At 37.0% G+C, this 17,894-nt stretch overlaps 1 protein-coding gene across 1 annotated transcript in view; it reads left to right on the top strand.

Annotated features, from left to right (window-relative positions):
- Positions 1 to 16,855, top strand: part of LOC135471871 (phospholipid-transporting ATPase ABCA1-like) — a 48,451-nt gene extending 31,596 nt beyond the window's left edge. Inside the window, exons 32-49 of the mRNA XM_064751281.1 lie at positions 278 to 382; positions 596 to 705; positions 1,341 to 1,455; positions 2,016 to 2,202; positions 2,714 to 2,880; positions 3,542 to 3,719; positions 4,360 to 4,475; positions 4,812 to 4,962; positions 5,417 to 5,540; positions 6,080 to 6,209; positions 6,860 to 7,162; positions 7,396 to 7,537; positions 9,910 to 10,044; positions 10,887 to 10,990; positions 11,464 to 11,556; positions 11,931 to 12,174; positions 12,969 to 13,044; positions 13,769 to 16,855. Coding sequence (XP_064607351.1) covers positions 278 to 382; positions 596 to 705; positions 1,341 to 1,455; positions 2,016 to 2,202; positions 2,714 to 2,880; positions 3,542 to 3,719; positions 4,360 to 4,475; positions 4,812 to 4,962; positions 5,417 to 5,540; positions 6,080 to 6,209; positions 6,860 to 7,162; positions 7,396 to 7,537; positions 9,910 to 10,044; positions 10,887 to 10,990; positions 11,464 to 11,556; positions 11,931 to 12,174; positions 12,969 to 13,044; positions 13,769 to 13,944 — 2,656 coding nt within the window. The 3' untranslated portion in view covers positions 13,945 to 16,855. The remainder of the gene's footprint in view (positions 1 to 277; positions 383 to 595; positions 706 to 1,340; positions 1,456 to 2,015; positions 2,203 to 2,713; positions 2,881 to 3,541; positions 3,720 to 4,359; positions 4,476 to 4,811; positions 4,963 to 5,416; positions 5,541 to 6,079; positions 6,210 to 6,859; positions 7,163 to 7,395; positions 7,538 to 9,909; positions 10,045 to 10,886; positions 10,991 to 11,463; positions 11,557 to 11,930; positions 12,175 to 12,968; positions 13,045 to 13,768) is intronic.
- Positions 16,856 to 17,894: the final 1,039 nt, after the last annotated feature.

Here is a 17,894-nt window from a genome sequence, read left to right as displayed (position 1 = left end):
GTCTTGTAAAAACGATTGATGGATTCAAGTACATGTATATTTAAGATATGGGAATTCCCCACTCATCACCAAGAAACAAAACAGATGACAGTAAAAATGGTTGTACACTGATATATGTTTGAAAGTACTCACTCAAAGTTTGCTACATTCTGAAGGTAATTAGGGCTTAGGTTAATCCTATTCATCTTTAAGACATGCTGTTCATGCTATATTATTGATGGGGAGTAGCAGTTAAAAAAAATAATGCAGGAACTTACTAGCTTTGGTTTTTTTTCAGTAACGATGCCCCTGGTACAACATTGGCAGATGGTTTTGAAGACACTTTACTCTCCAAGCCTGGGGTAGGAAACAGATGTCTCAACCCAGGCATTTATCAGATTGAGTAAGTGCATATTGCTTAAATTACTCAGGTTTCAACCATTCATTGTTCATTTTGTGCATTTTTTTTTTTTTGCAAGTGTTATTAGGAATCTGCTGAGGAATATAAGAATTTTGTTACAATAATCTGGACAGAGGTGCTGCAACCTGTGAGACTGAAAACCATGTGTTGACTGGGCTTACCTTGTGTCCTCAGTGCGTATCCTTTGTGTTTCAGTGGTTACAGGTGTGAACCCTCAAGGGAATCTGCATGGATTGATTCCCCAACAAATGCTTCTCAGCCTTTACCCAAATGTGACTGCTCCACTGGCTGGCAGGAATGTCCAGGTAGGAGAACAGGAGCACAAAATACAGTTTAGTTCTTAAACTTGTCACACTTTTGCAAGGTGTTTATTTAAACATCTTCTGAAGGTCTTATTCTTTATAGACTGATAAAATTATACTTTTTAATTTCAACTACTTTGTTTTTTAGGCAGTGTAGTTTTATCTCCAAAATCTAATCATAAATGTGCATATTAAATTGCACTGAAAGTTGCTCTTTAATATGTTAAATGGTTGAGGGATTAGGGTAAATGTACTTTGAGTTACATGCGAAAAACTATTGGCAAAACATGTGCGTTAAGAAACTCCTTGGTGAATTGTTATAACTGAGTGAGGAAAGCAGGCCAGCCCCCTGAGTATATTAAATGGTGACATTACTTCAGTGATGTCTTAATTAAGTGCTGGAATATTGTAAATAAAGTCTGAATCTCTAAAAGTTGTGGAGATCTATTGTCTATTTTTACCTGGTACTCAGTGATTGTGACATTCTGTCAAATATATAGATGTTTCTCTTTTAATTAGTCTTTGTTCATCAAGGCTCACATTTTTGTGGCTAAATTAAACAGTCGTGTATTAATTTGTTGATAAATAGGTATAGTAAGTGTTATTGATTATTTTTCTTCATGTGCCCTGCATTACAGACATACCTCCCCCACCAGTTAAACGGTTAACGTCAACTGACTACCTCTACAACATGACTGGTAGAAATATCAGTGACTGGCTTGTTAAGAAGATGCAACCTTACATAAAGAAGCGGTAAATCATTGAACCTTTTATATATCAAGCCATACAAAATAAATTTGACTATGGTAATGGTATGGATGGTTATCATTGACGTTAAATAAATAGAATTTTATTTATTTTATAAAATTTATTTATTTGATTGGTTTTGTACGCCGTACTCAAGAATATTTCACTCATATGACGGCGGCCAGCATTATGGTGGGTGGAAACCGGGCAGAGCCCGGGGGAAACCCACGACCATCTGCAGGTTGCTGACAGACCATCCCACGTATGGTCGGAGAGGAAGCCAGCATAAGCTGGACTTGAACTCACAGCGACCGCATTGGTGAGAGGCTCCATGGAGGCCCCTAAATAAATAGAAAGAATCACACAAGATAAGTAAATTTCCTGACTTGTTGTTTATAGTGCTTTAATAACAAATTTCAATTGATCTTGTGTGAAGTGTTTTCAGAGATGTTTTACATGGAGCAATGACTTTCTGAAATATTTTTAGATTATTTTAATGTTACATATGTATTATGTGAAATGTAATAAAATTATACGTCACTGAAAGTCTTTGTGTGTTTGAACAGGTATGGAGGCTTCAGTTTTGGTGACATTAATCGCTCAGCGCGTCTAAACAGCACACAGCTCAAATATTGGCTAGATCGTCTGACAAAAGCGGCAAACAATGGTAGTGTAGTAATCGACCAGGATCATCAGTTCTGGGAAGATCTGGAAACCTTCTTTGAAGATCTGGAAGTCAGGAATATAGCAAAGGTAAGGTCAGGATAGAGCTTCTGTACATCAAGGAGTCGTCAAATATTTAGGAAGTTACAGTATTTTATTTCTTGAAAGTTTGCATGTCTTCATCTATGATGATGAATTCTTTGGGAGAACGGCATTGTTGCTGTTACTGTTTTGTTCGGGAAGGTTTTATTCTTCTTTGTCATATCAAGAATATTTTTGCCTCTGTATGATCTCATACTGACATATTTTTTCATTTCAAGTAGACGTACATGTATATATGTTGTGCACTCGCTGCCAACTACATATTGACGGCATAACAAACAACTTCAAATGCAAGCATTTTCTATCACATTTGAAGTTCATTTCACCATATTCTGTATATTTAAAGTGTGTTTTTTTTTATTTCACAGATAAAGAGGTTAAGACTTTATGTACAGTCCTGGCTGCCCACTAAGGAGAGCTTGTGTGTTTGTACAATTTAAATAATATAAATAATACCAGAAGAATAAGTCATAAATACCTTGAAATATTTTCCACATAGGTATGGTTCAACAACAAAGGCTGGACTGCTCTGGTATCATATATGAATGTGATGAACAACATCATTTTGAGGAGCCAGCTTCCTGCTGGGAAGGACCCTTCTGACTATGGCATCACCACAGTTAACCACCCTATGAACTTCACAAGGCAGCAATTTGATGACCAGATGTAAGGCATCTGCATAACAGCACAATAGAGCATCTATGCCAAAAGTGGAAGTGGTTAATTCCAACTTATATATGTTGGAGTGTCATGCTAGGTTATTTTATCTTCAGCATTTTGATATATTTATTTTATATAATTGATTCATGTTTTACGCTTTACTCAAAAATATTTCACTTATATGAAGATAGTTAACATTATGGTGGCAGGAAACCAGGCAGAGACCAGGGGAAATCCACAACTATCTGCAGGTTGCTGACAGACCTTCCAATGTACAAGAAAGGAAGCTTGATTTGAACTCACAGCGATCACATTGATAATAGTCTCCTAGATCATTGTGCTGCACTAGCATGATAACCATTACCACGGAGGCTCCACATCAGTGTTGTGAATGTTGGATAAGTGCATTTCCTGGCTGATTCATCTGAAGTGTTGGTCTCTCTGCAGCCAACCTGTTACTAAGCTGACCTTTAACTACCAATTTATATGGTTGACAAATTTCAGAGTATTTCAGCTTTGGATCAAAATGCTAAATACTTATTTAATTCTCAGTAATGTACACATTAATACTGAATCTGTAACTTGTGTACAGGGAAAAGAATTCTGACGTGACCTACTTAGATGTACCCGAGGTCTACTTTACTGATCTATGCCTCTTTTTTCCCAGGGAGAACAGTGGGAAGGACTTGGTTGTTGCAATCTGTGTGATATTTGCCATGAGTTTCATCCCAGCCAGTTTTGTGCTATTCCTGATACAAGAGAGGGTGTCCAATTCTAAGCATCTTCAGTTTGTGAGTGGCGTGAACCCCACCATCTATTGGGTGGCCAACTTTGCCTGGGATATGGTGAGACATAGACAGATTCTTAATAGTGTGCAATATTATGTGTTTCTGTGTTACATTTTGGACTTATCTCACCCTGTAGTTGTACTTCAGTCTTGCAAGACCAATAATTTTGCAATATTATACCTGATTTTAGAGTGTCTATATTAATACCATCTGGCTGCTCCATAAAATATTTTGCTATATTGACTGAATGACACAATTAATTCACCTTATTGTATGAAGCTTGCCTCTGGCTGTTATCTCCCTTTGAAGCCCTCTTCTTTGTCTGAATAAAAGTTGTCATTTGACTCCAAATCAAACACAGAAAACAAGGAAATTTTTTGCAATTTTTTGTGAAACTACATGATGCTTGGATTACATGGATTGGCCATTCCCCCAAAACAAGATATGATTTGGCTGGATACTGACCAAATGGTCCATGGACAGGTATCCATGAGGTATTATTGGTTATTTTTGTTATTGTTACTATAATAGTAGTAATGTGCTTCAGGCTACACACTTCATTATTTTCCATGTTAAGTAACAGACTTTATTAAAGCCTGTTGTGTATGAATGGGATAGAGTACATGTAATCTGAATGAAATACTATTACTGATGACTGACATGTAAGGAAATGTATTATGATTACGTATTCTTCCAGGTAAATTATCTGGTGCCAGCTACACTTTGTGTCTTCATCTTCTTGGCCTTTAATGAACAGTCATACGTATCACCTACCAACTTCCCATGCTTGTTGGCTCTGCTCTTACTTTATGGGTAAGGTCAAAAATTTAGGAAAAGTTGAGATTAGAAACCACCAGTAAAACAATGACTTTTTGCTTTTTTGATCATTATATACTTACACCTGTATACAAATATGAAAAAGGGATTTTGTTAAAATCAGTTTTAAAAGGTCCTTGACACAGTCAGGAGGCATAATCTCTTTAATGATAAAGTAATTAGTGAAATTAAAAATGAGAAGAGCACTGAAAACTTTGCTTCCAATATTCAAGTACCATTTGCTATATGTCATCATTAAACTGAGATATTCTTGGCTATGGAGTAAAAACCGAAATCAAATAAACAATTAATTCCTTGTGCCTTTTATTGTAGTTGGTCAATCACTCCTATGATGTACCCCTTCTCCAGGCTGTTCTCTACACCCAGTTATGCTTTTGTCATTCTGTCTTGTGCTAATGTCTTCCTGGGCACAGTCTCCACCATGGCTACCTTTATATTGGAGGCACTTCAGGATGATGATGCTGTAAGGTTCTATTCAAGGTTATAGCAAGTGTCATAATGGTAGTTAGAGACCATGAACAGTCAGTTTTGATGACACAGTTTTTGAATTATATTGTAACAACTCATTGACACCTCTAAGGAAAATGAGCATGCATTATGACAAGATATGGCTGCATGTACTTGCCTATCGGCCTAACCTGGCAGTATTTGCGTTCAGATAAAATTACTCGCAGATATCATTATTTTTGTAATAACACACACCCAACCAATAACACAGTTTACATGATCAATCTAATCTTTTTAAATTACTGTTCTGTATTCTCTGTACCACCACTTGTAAAAATTAGTCATTGAACCTACTGTCATATTTAGAATGATGCATATTTTGTAGGAAGCCAGTTTCCTTAATTTCTGGTGATAGTACATAGACAAGGATTTACGCATGAGTTCATTCCTGGTTTTCTATTTGATAACAGGAGCTGAAGCGGGTTAATTTGATCCTGAAGCAGGTGTTTCTCTTGCTGCCTCACTACTGCCTGGGACGCGGGCTGACCGACATGGCCAAAAACCAGGTTATCAAGGAAGTGTCCTTGAAATATGGTGAGCACTCTGTGCTTCTTGGGAACATTGTCTTGTCATAAGTACATGTACAACGATGGAGTGTGTGGAACGATGTCCACACATATCTTTGTTCATCAAAACAGAGTTAAAGCTGATAGTGTTTAAACTAATACTTCCAGTGTTCCGTAGCGAAGTGGGTAAGATGCTTGCCTTTGATTTGTTGGGATGCATCAGGTACGAGTTCAATTATCAATAATTGGACATAGCGTATGTAGGTTCTCCTGTCTCCACTGTTTATGGGGCCTTGTTAACAATTAGCATTAAATGATGTTTGTGGTGCCATGTGTAGGGTGTAACATACGGACACGACCACTTGTCTGTCACTAATATACTGTGCTTACCTGTACATCACACATCTGAAAGTTTGTCAGTAACTTACCAAAGGTTGGTGGTTAACTCGGACAGGGCAATTTTGTCTAGTCACAAAACTGACCACCATCATATTCTTGAATAGTTCATGAGTATGTCATTAAACAACAAGTGAATAAATAAATAATTACTTTGGTTACTGCACACAGGTGAGGACTTTTCTAAGAGTCCGTTCGAGTGGGGAGAAGTAGGACGAAACCTCTTGTGTATGCTTATACTTGGAGCTGTCTTCTTTATCTTCAATCTCTTACTGGAATATCGCTTCTTTATCAAACCAAGGTAAGCAGGAATGTTTCAAGTTAAAAACCTTTTGTATTCTTGTGTTTGTACAATAAGTTTGCCACAGTGAGTGAGTGAGTGAGTGCTTGGGGTTTAACATTATACTTATCAATTTTTCAGTCATATGACGACAAAGGAATACTCTTTTATCTAGTGCTGCTTCACTGAGACGCCTTACCAAAGGCAAGTAAGCCCGCCCAAGCCATTATACTGATACAAGTCAACCAGTTGTTGCACTGTTGCACTATCCCCTTCATGCTGAACCCCAGGCGAGGAAGTTACAACTTCCTCTTTTAGGTGTCTTAGGTTTGACTCGACCCAGGATTGACCCTGGATCTTCCGCTTCTGAAGGGGATGCTCGACCAGTTTGCCAGAGGAAATGTCTTCCATGGATATGCAAGTGTTATGTGACTTTAAGGTTGTAAGTGCAATAGAGGACTTCAAGTTTGCATCAAACCTATGTGCAAATTAAGGCTTGAACAGGTATTTAGGCACATGTTGTATATGTGTGAAAATGTGTATATGTTCACATAAAATAATCTAGATACTAGCTTATATGTCAGAATGGCAGCAATAGTGACAGTAATTTCATATTTAGAATGTGTTAGTGCGCTGTGTGAAATTTTTCGTCTACATTTTGTATTTTACAGACACATTCAGTCGGAGCACCATGAACATGGGGATGAGGACATTGATGTTGCTAGAGAGAGGAGGAGGATAATGTCAGGAGAGGCAACAAATGACATTGTGAGAGTGGAAAACCTCTCCAAGGTTTACAAGCTTCATCTCAAAAACAGGAAGATCAAAGCTGTGAAGGGACTAACTTTTGGAGTCCCAAAAGGCCAGTGTTTTGGGCTGCTGGGAATCAATGGTGCTGGCAAAACTACCACCTTTAAGATGCTGACAGGTGATGTGGCAGTGACTAGTGGGACAGCACACCTTGGGGAGAACAGGTAAAGTGCACTGTGAATGTGATGTGAAATTGTAATGATACACCTGCCATTTTTGTTGATGACTTAAGAAAAACAATTAATGCATGTACAACATCCTATAAACATCTTAAGTTTCTTTTCACAATTTCAGCTATTTAGATTAAATAAATCATAAATTAATTCAGGTCTCTTTATTATGAACACTTAAATGAGTTAACACATTTTTCATCTTATTTCATTTTTGTCGTCATTAGCATTCTCACGGATATGGTGATGGTTCGTCAGGACATGGGGTATTGCCCCCAGTTTGATGCTCTCGATCCTCTGCTGACTGGCAGAGAACACTTGGAGTTTTATGCTCGCCTCAGGGGTGTTCCTAAAGAACAGGTCAAACAGGTAAGGCATTACCTTTTGAGAACTTTAGGCAATTTGGTTTACATATTCCATTTAGTACACCTGAGTGTTTTAGTACAAAAAGTTGATATAGTTTTGACTATGGTGTAAGGTACCTATAAAGCATGGCCTCTTAAGCAAGTGTGATTCAGTAGACCTGTAAAGAGAAATAGTAGACATACACATGTATATGTAAGTCATAAATCAAAGTCAGATTAAGTATTTTCAAATTACACATCAAAAAAATGATAAATACAAATTTAAAGAAAAAAGGGGAACCAAGGGTTTAAAAATTTAGGAATACAGATCTTCCTGCTTGTATGATTTTGGTGTATTTTGTACGCCAAACATTTAGAAAATAAGATCTTACGTCAGAGATGTATAAAATACTCTTAGACACCATACACGGAAGAAAATAAAATCCAAAGTCCGATTTCGTTTTTTATTTACATACAAGTTCGTTTTTAGTATTGTTACGGTATTGAAAATAGCAACAGAAAACAGACTCAGTGACTCAATATTACATTGTAAACAATCCTTTATATATATAAAATGAGACGTACAGTTTTACAGACAGTTCAACAACAACAACATAAAAAACATACACATCAGTATTTCCGGTCTTTAAAAGTTTCCAGTTCACCTTTGCATCCCAAGGAACGTATTCCAGGAGATCCAACGTAAAGACCATGGGATAAACACACACTTCACACAAGTCACAAATTGTCCCAGACAGGTACTTCGCTAGGTTAGCGAACGCGAACACAGTACACAGGTTACACAGAACTGGAACAGTCAAGCCTTTGAATGACGTCACACCCGCAGAGCACAACACAGGGTAAATACAGGCATGGAGGTATAATCCACTTTAGAACAGTCACAGCTCCCGCAGAAGCTCACAAACGAGCCGTTCAGAGACGTAGAGTAATGTCACCTTGTGGCAGAACGAACGTCCTTTGCAAAACTGAAAACTTCAGTTTAGAGTCCTTGACGACCTTGTCGGTCAGGTGAGGTCAGCGTGTTAAACAAATTACACAGTAAACACTGTAGAATCATAATAAAGATCCGAACACCAATAAACGTGACTTCCTCAGAAATTCACATAAACCAGACATCAGTACTACTGTGGTACACAAACGGTGCCGGCATAAAAATCTGTCCTCCCAAATGAAACTGGCATCACCAGCTCATATCAAAATAATGGACTCAATACGAGAGCGTCGCACACTCTCCTGGCTCCCAGTGGATGCAGCAAAAATACCTCCTCTCTGCACAGAAAACACGGCTTATATACGCTCCAGGTGGATTCAACTGTCTTTAAACACAGAACTAACAGCCAATGAACAGCCAGTGAAATAAACAAAGCATTGAACAAGGTGCTTTCGATCAGGTCCGCGCTGTACACATATAACAGGGCCTGTTATGCTTTCACAAAGGTCCGCGGACTAACAGTACATGAAAACGTTAAATAGTCATACATAACAGTATGAGATCCATTATTTCAGTATTTGCATTGCAAACTAATGTAGGTTAAATGTAGCGTGCAAAGGTTTTCGGAATGGTGACCATTTAGTCTGTCTTTTTATGTCCACCCTTGTCGTTGAGCATGCTTTTCCCGGCAAAGTGGCTGGGGATTAAATGCCTGGTTGTGAGATGCACGAAGAAAGCAGATGTAAAAGCACGAAGTCAATTAAAGTGAGAATTCTTGAACAAGTACCCAATAATTTTGAGAATTACAGTGTTACAACTGGAAATCCACATCATCACATGATCAGTTATGGTCACCCGCCTAGAACAGCTGTCAAACTCAATGACCTCAATGACTGCGAGGTATCCATATATGTGACATTTGTTCAAATTTGCAATTTTTTTTTACAGCGCAATTAGCAAACCGTCAAAAAAAGCCTGATCACAGAATATATACAGAACACATCAACGATTATACACCAGCTAAACATACTAAATCCTTAATAACCTCATTAACGTGAAATAGAATATGCAGAGTTTTCCCTTTAATAACCCAAACAAATACCACCAAACCTCTCCTCTGTCAGCCCCTGTTTTGGAAATTCCTGACATCTCTGTTTTAGTGACACAAGCAAAAGGTTACCGTACTTAAAAACTTTTTTTGGCGTTGATGTTTTTATTTAAAGTGATTTTCAAGAAGGGTTAAAAATACATCTTCCGCATTGTTGTCACGATTTTGTACATATAAAATTTGATTTGCACACGTGAACATGAGTGGTTTGTATACAGTACATTCACTAGGGGTAAGCACGTGTGGGAATCAAGTCGTGTTCCAAATGCAAAGTCGTAAATTGGAAAAATGTTGCTGTAATATGTATTAAGATTACATTTTGTCTGTTCGTCATCAGGTAGCGAATTGGGGGCTGAAGAAGCTCGGTCTGCTTCAGTACTCAGACAAGCTTGCAGGGAGTTACTCAGGTGGAAATAAGAGGAAGTTGTCCACATCGATAGCCCTCATTGGTAACCCTGCTGTAGTATTCCTGGTGAGATATAACTTGTCAATTCTCTCGTTGGTTATGTCTGGTTTTGTCTGCAAACACACATTCAGAGTGCTGCAAAATTGCTATGTGGCCTTAAGCCATAATCAATAATTCATTCATTCAGACTGAGAAGTGTGAGAGAATTGGAATGACTATCCTTCAATGGAATGTTAATGAAACCAAAAAATAAAAAAGAAAACCCGCTGAAGTGTGTCCTATGCTCATGAAGCCATTTATTCAATTTTCAAGGCAAAGCCAAAAAACCTTAAAGGAAAATTCCAGCACTCTTCTTCCCTCTCATGAATGTAAATTTGGCCATAAGCTTCTAACAGTGACTGGCCATAGACCAATGAGGACAACTGTTTCAGCTGTGGCTTTTTTTTTTTTTTTTTTCTTGATTGTTGTTTTACGCCGTACTCAAGAATATTTAACTTATGCGACGGTGGCCAGCATTATGGTGGAGCCCGGGGGAAACCCACGACCATCCGCAGGTTGCTGGCAGACCTTCCCACGTAGGCCGGAGAGGAAGCCATCATAAGCTGGTCTTGAACTCACAAAGACCGCATTGGTGAGAGGCTTCTGGATGACTACGCTGCGCTAGCGCACTATCCAAATGAGCCACGGAGGCCCCTGCTGTGGCGTTAAGTCAAGGTTGTCACACACCTGGCAAAGCTTGGTGGTTTACTTCGGGCAGCTGAAGCCAGGTTTACTTTCCTCCATCCACAAACCTGGCAGCCATCAGTGAAAAATTCTTGAGCATATCATTAAACACAAATCAAATCAGTCAACGTAAAATCGATTGGCCTTCAGTTTACAACTTATACCTTGTTCCATACTTTTTCCAGGATGAACCAACCACAGGGATGGATCCAAAAGCTCGTAGGTTCCTTTGGAATTGTATAGCCAGTATAACGAAAGAAGGACGATCTGTTGTTCTCACATCACACAGGTGAGTCCATGTTACCATTGTGCAGTTGAAGAATTCTACATATTAATTTAGGATACCACTTCTGAACAATAATGGAAAATATATCCTGTTGTTTTCTTTCATGAGTGCTGGTATTGTGTTTTATGACCTTTCTCTGTATTACATTGATATCATAATTATACTAATAGTTTTAACAAATCCAACATAAATTAAAGTGACCTGATGAGGTTGTATGCTCAAGTCTGACGCTTGCTGTTTTACATCTTGTGGTCAGGCTGTTTGTCATATACCTGGCCTTTAACTTAATCAAATAAAATCGATGAATAAATTAATTGATCAGTGTGAAATGTCAGAGTTAATTGAGAATCATTAAATATGCAGTTATTTACCACATTGGAAGTTGAAACCAGTAAATACATGTCAAGTAATTAATGCAATGGGTCATCACTCAGTTTTGTGGTAATAAAGCAGCCATTCCATAAATCTGCTTTCAGTATGGAAGAATGTGAAGCTTTGTGTAGCCGACTTGCCATTATGGTTAACGGTGAATTCAAGTGTATAGGAAGTGTGCAGCATCTTAAAAACAGGTAATTCATTAATGGCTTCTACTTACCATGAATTTTATGTAAACTGTTGAAACTACACAATCTGAAATATCATATTTTTTTTTTCTTTTGTGAAAATCTAGGTTTTTCACCTTTATATGAGTTTTATGTACAAATACTCTATTACCGTACAACCTTGGCAAACAGGAAGGTTTTGTGGACTTTTATATGTTCTTTTGTGTGCTAGGAAACATCCTAAGCTGCATTTTTAGCAAATAATGACAAACCATTTCCTGTATCCTCTGATTAAACCTCCCAGCATCACTGAGCGAAGATACCAGTTATTAATAAAGATTGAAATCCATTATCACACTTATTCACTTCTAGTATTCCCTGAATTCTTGTTTATTGCACAGGTTTGGAAACGGCTATACAATAATCCTGCGTGTGGCGGGTCAGAACCCTGACATGCAGCCTGTCCGTCGGTTTATCCAGACATCCTTCCCAGGTGCAGTGCTGAAGGAGAAACACCATAACATGTTACAATACCAGCTGGGCATCTCAGAGACTTCCCTATCCAGTGTTTTCAGCTGCATGGAAGAGGCCAGGAAGGAACTCAACATAGAGGATTATTCTGTGTCACAGACCACATTGGACCAGGTAATTGCAGCACACCATTCTTCAATATGTGCTGTTTAGATTTTCCCTTTTATAGTTGTCGTGTGTCTTTGTGAACCTAATGTTTACAGTGACAGTGCAGCACGATGTCTCAGGATCCTCTCTCCCAGTGCAGTCCAGCTAAGGCTCGCGTCCTCTCAAGTCATATGTGGGAAGCTCTGCCAGCAACCTTCAGGTGGTGGTTTCCTCAGTTTCTTCTATCTGTAATGCTGGCCTCTGTGGTATATGTGAAATATTTTTGAATACAGCATAAAACACCAATCAAACAAAAAAGTAAATTTTTGTGTAGGCCTATTTGTATCTTCCATGTCATTAAATATGAATTTATTAAATATAGAAAGGTGTAATCTAAAAAAAAAATGAACAGTCCCTGTTTTTGATTTGCTCAGGAAGAGTGCATGGTACATTGTACATGAAGGTGGAATTAATAAAAGAAAAAGGCCTCACATGTTTTAAATGTGTACTCCCAACATGAAAGCTCATTAACTTAAATGTATTGAGAAAAGGGACATCACTGGAGCTTTAGGGGAATGACATATTTTTAAGTCACACTTTACAGTTTTAAGGAGTTTGTGCAAGGTATCTTACTTACAGTGCTTGTCACTGTGCATAGCCCAGTTTTCGATACTAAGCTGAATGCCTGTTTCAAATTTAGGGAATTTCAGAGTACAGCATTAATTATATAGCAGTGAAAAATGTTTGTTTTATAATTGTGTGATATCATGTTCTGTGCAGGTATTTAAATACTAAGGTTACAATTTTATTCTTTGTCTCAGGTGTTTATAAACTTCGCAAAGAAGCAGTGTGAAGATGTAGAAGATGCTGAAGATTTTCCCGACTTGAGCTCCCATGGTGAGTACCAATATTTAGTATCACTGGAAAGAAAGAACCTGCTTACATGATCTAGAAATACCATGTTTCAATGACAACCTATTGATATATGTATGTCATAGTTGGAGGTTAGTGACCTTACTCAGCATGTTTCTAAGGGAGGGGATGAGGGGTGGTGGCTTGCTGACTAAAGATGGTTAAAGCATTGGATCACTGCGACTACCAAGCTCTTAACCTTACAGTGAGTGGTGTGTTTGAATCCAGCTCTCATTGTTTCAGCTGCTGTTTTAGGGCTTTTAAGATCAGGTAAAGCATGGTACCTTACTCCAGACCCTCTGGTGTATTTCACCCATAAACATTAATCACGAAAAAGTAAGTGAGGGAAAAATCTTAAATAGGGCTTGAAACACTGATATAAGTTAATCACGTATTGGATCAGGGACTAAAGAGTCCATATCCCTTGACCAGTAAAGGCACAGCTAATTCAACAGCTTCAGCTGCATCTGTAAGTCAGGCCATTTCTCAGTACCTGCAAGTACTTGTTTCTCTATGCCATTCCTGACTATCATTGAAATTCGTTTGATCAGTGTGTTAAACTTTAACCAAATTAATTAATTACATGTACTACTCTTCCTCTCAGTTCAGGCATTTATGTCACCTTTTTGTGTTTGCACCCAATTCACTTATGCTTTAAAATAACATCGTTTCTGAATATTGTATCATGATTTAAACGTTGCACTTTCAGATGGCGTTAAACCAGATTTAGCTGATGTTCCCAAGGTGACCTTTGACTACGATGAGCAGAGTTTGACAGGCAGTACTCTGGGTCTGATTGGACCTGATAGCATTCGTGGTAGTGCTCGCAGCAATCGTAGTGCTCTTAGCAACGACATAGAAATGACCTCTGTCGACGTTTCCTGAACTAAATGTTCATCTCTTTGGCATGTAATTGATGATATCTTGATGAACTTGTTCTCAGAGAGATAAGAGAGATAGCATACAGAGCCAAAAACAACTTGTAAGAGCTTTGTGGATTCTACATGTATTATTGCATACTTTTTGTAAAAATCTCTACATATCTGTCGATTGAGATGTGATTTTAATATGTGTTCTCATGTAATTTATTTTTTTTTAAGCCAGGGATTTGTTTCCCTCAAGGAAAAGTTACTAAAAGTAATACATATGCTTGAATGAAAAAATAAAAAAAGAAAAATAAAGAACATATTTACAATATGTCAGAAAACATGTATTGTAAGAGATAAGCACAATACAATTAATGAAAATTTATGGGAGCATCCATTGGCTGAGTGAGTTATTGCCAATGGGCTGGAACTCTCTAATTGTTCCAGGCAAAATGTTTCGAAATTACAGTAACTGAAGTAAAATCATGAAAGGATGACATGCAGCTTTCAGATATGTACAATCGTGGGGTTCTTGAACAACCGGACAAGAGTGACTTTATCACTTGTTGAATGAAGACAAACAACATACAAAATTTTGTTTTTGCAAAGTACACGATAAGAAAAATGTTGTAGTTGTCTTTTTTCACTTTTTTCAAATTGTCATACGTGCCATCATGATTTAGAAATGTTAGGCTATCATTTTTTATTACATTTACTATAACATGGTCGCCTGAAAAAGGTTTTGGAAAAAGTTATTTGGAATAAATGGACAGTGGAGAAAATTGAGGATTTGAGCCTTTGTGAACTTCAGCGAAGCGGTGTCAGTGGTCTGTCCCAAAAAAGGCAAGACAGATGATCAGTAAATTAATATAAACAATTGTTGCCTAACATTTTTGACAAGTTACATGATACAGGAGGACTATTTTTCGAACTCAAATCTCCCCTATTGGTAGATGCTTTGTGCACGCATGATGTACTAGTTAAAACATGGATTTTCTTGTTATAATTTGGCCAGTGCATGTGTGAAATATTTCTTTTATACAATTACCTTGTGGGTGAGAAAATCATGGAATACAGTACAATATTTATGTCTTATTAAATTGCAAATTATTAAAAAATCGCTAGTTTGAGAATTAATTGAAATTTATGGCAGGGTCACATTTTGACAATTACATATTGTGCATGCAATATCTGCACCAATACAAAAACTGAAATGGAAAATGGGGGTGAGTGGCTGTTTTTCACATACTAGTATTTACACAATGGTTTTGAGTGCTTTAAATGAGAGATTACATATATATAACTTTTATAGATTGTTTGGGCATAGTGTAAGCAGATTTTTATTTTAGAAAGTAAATTTTGTGTGAAAGAGGAGATTGGACATTAATCATGTTATATGTGTACCCCAAATCTGATACCTGTGATTAGAAAGTATATTATTTGTTTTGTTTGTTTTAAAATGTTGATGTACATTCAGGTACACCTACATACATGTGTAAGTATCTTGAGAATTTCATGTTATTCTCTTTATAACACCCTAGAATGAATTTCTTGAAAGCAACAACGCAGGATATTTGTACAGGGATAAATATTCATTAGGCCCAATATTCAAGCAAAGATTTGTAATGTAATTATACTCAGAAGTACGATTTTTTCCACCTTGTTAACATTAGTTTTCATGGTTCAAACCTTATGTTTTGGTAGTTTTAGAGACCAGAAACTGAACAGTATTTCCATATTTGTGAAGCATTTATCAATTTGATTTATACTGGTACATTAATTATGACCAGAGGAATCAGTTCCTAATTCCTTAGTTGTCATTCTTAGGCCTTGTAAATAGATGCGAGTGTGCGAGTTGAAGAGAGCATGGAAACTAAAACATATTTCACTTGATAATGTAATTAGGGGAAAACTTGGCTTTATAATAGTACTACTTTTGACCCTGTTAGTAAGATTGTTTTTGATGTCTTTCTTTATTTTAAACTTGTCTTATGTGTATTTCATTTTTAATGGCATTTCAGTGTCATTTTACAAGAAGTGTTATAAGTGCCCCAGTACTCTAAGCACTCTCTGGGGGACGGGGGGACATGATTTATTCACCCAAAAATGTATAACAAATGTTTTTTATGCACCAGTTTTTGCTTTGTTGTATTACGATGGATGAGAGAGTATAAAGAGCACTCCAACTCAGTAGAGTGTTTTTGGGGGGCAATAGTAAAGAATGTGGTGCTGGTAACCTTTTACTTTTCACATGATTTCTAACATAGATCCGTTCATACCTCTTTGAGATAGACGATTTTTAAATGTTGTGCAAGCAACACACTCACTATGTGCACATAAATTTCACTTTTAGCATCTATCACAGTTGTCCAACTGAAACTGTTTCCCAAGTGGGCCCCGGTGCCCCTTAACTGTTTTTAACCAAATTTTCACAGAGATTCAAATTCATAGCTACATTAGTGAGCTGGACTCATTTTCGTGGAATTTATAGGAACTTTCACACATTTTTTTTTGTTATAATTTTATTTTCTGTGGGAATCTTTTCTGTCTGTTAGGTAACACCAGAGGTTACGTCTTTGGGAAAATAAATGTTCAAAGTGATTGCATGAAAATGTTTGTTATCAGCAAGCTTAGCAATGTAAATAACTATTTGAAACTTTTCCTTCTTCCTGAAGAGTTACCAATGTCTTTCTTTCCTTTTTTTTGAATCCTATTTACCTTTGTTTTTCTCCAGTAATTATCACACCTGAAGTTATTTAATGGGTTTACTTTATAAGCTTGTCTGCTCTTTTCCTTATCAGGGAATTTAGAAACTGTTGTTACTTATCTGTGATATTTAAACAATATAATGTATGCACATGACAAACAAAACAAGAAATAAAGTTTTTTTGATATTGTTGTGATGCTGTGACATGCAGTTACAAAAAAGACTTATTTGTTTCTGTTTGCTTTACTAGTATATATTAATATTTTGTCAATAGTGTCTTCTTCTAATAGACTAATCCCATTGCAAATATACTTATGGTGCTGTCTCACTGAACTGCCATGGAGATGACACATGGCTTCATATATTTAACCTACTGCCATTGCAGTGTGGTCAGCACCATAATGTTGAAGTGAGGACACCAAGTAGTGTTAAAAAATTGTCATTGTACATGCACTGTATTTCACTTAAGGTTTATGTAATAACCTTACTTTCAGAAACGCAATTGTCACAAAGTGATACCAATTTTTCCTGACATGAAATTTATCCATCTTAACAAAAATATATTAAGTGACCCTGTAAGGTGGATGAATTAATGAGAATCAAGCGGAACCTGTCACTGAAAAATACTTTTAAAGAAATATGTACCCTGATCCTTGTATATGGGACACAAAAATTTGCACTGGCGGACATTCTCTCCTTTTCATGTAGTACGTGTTGAAGACAGCAGACTATGGACTATGGGTAGATAAGAGCTGTGAAAACCTTCAAATTTGCAATGAATATTTTCAGAGAAAAATTTTACCCTGGGCAAACCCTTTTGAGCCGTAACAACATAAGTAATTTAAACTAAATCAATCAAAATAAAGTGAAATGTGTCACTTGAAAAGTGCTACGTGAAATACAATACTTTCCAAAGCGTATGTACCCATACCCTTGTATGTGAGACAGTACTGTATATTGATTTTATGTATTTTTATATCCTTGAACAAAAATGACCTTCCAAAAACCTTTTCCACAGGGCAGTACTACCATTGAAGGGTACTCTGCATGAATCTCATGCATTTAAGAAAATGAACCAGTTAATTACATTCACGAACACTGGCAAATGCTAGCAACCTGCCAAAATCCTAGTTTGACTAGTTTATGGAATGCTGAAGAATATTTCACTTGTGTGTTGGAAGTCCAGCCTATAACAGGTAGAGGAAACCAAGCACATTCTGTTTTACATTCTAAACCATTTAATACTGTGTTGAAGTTGTCTT

The sequence above is a fragment of the Liolophura sinensis genome, chromosome 7 (assembly GCF_032854445.1).
Source record: "Liolophura sinensis isolate JHLJ2023 chromosome 7, CUHK_Ljap_v2, whole genome shotgun sequence".
NCBI lineage: Eukaryota > Metazoa > Mollusca > Polyplacophora > Chitonida > Chitonidae > Liolophura > Liolophura sinensis.
This window is presented reverse-complemented; position numbering and strand designations above follow the sequence as displayed.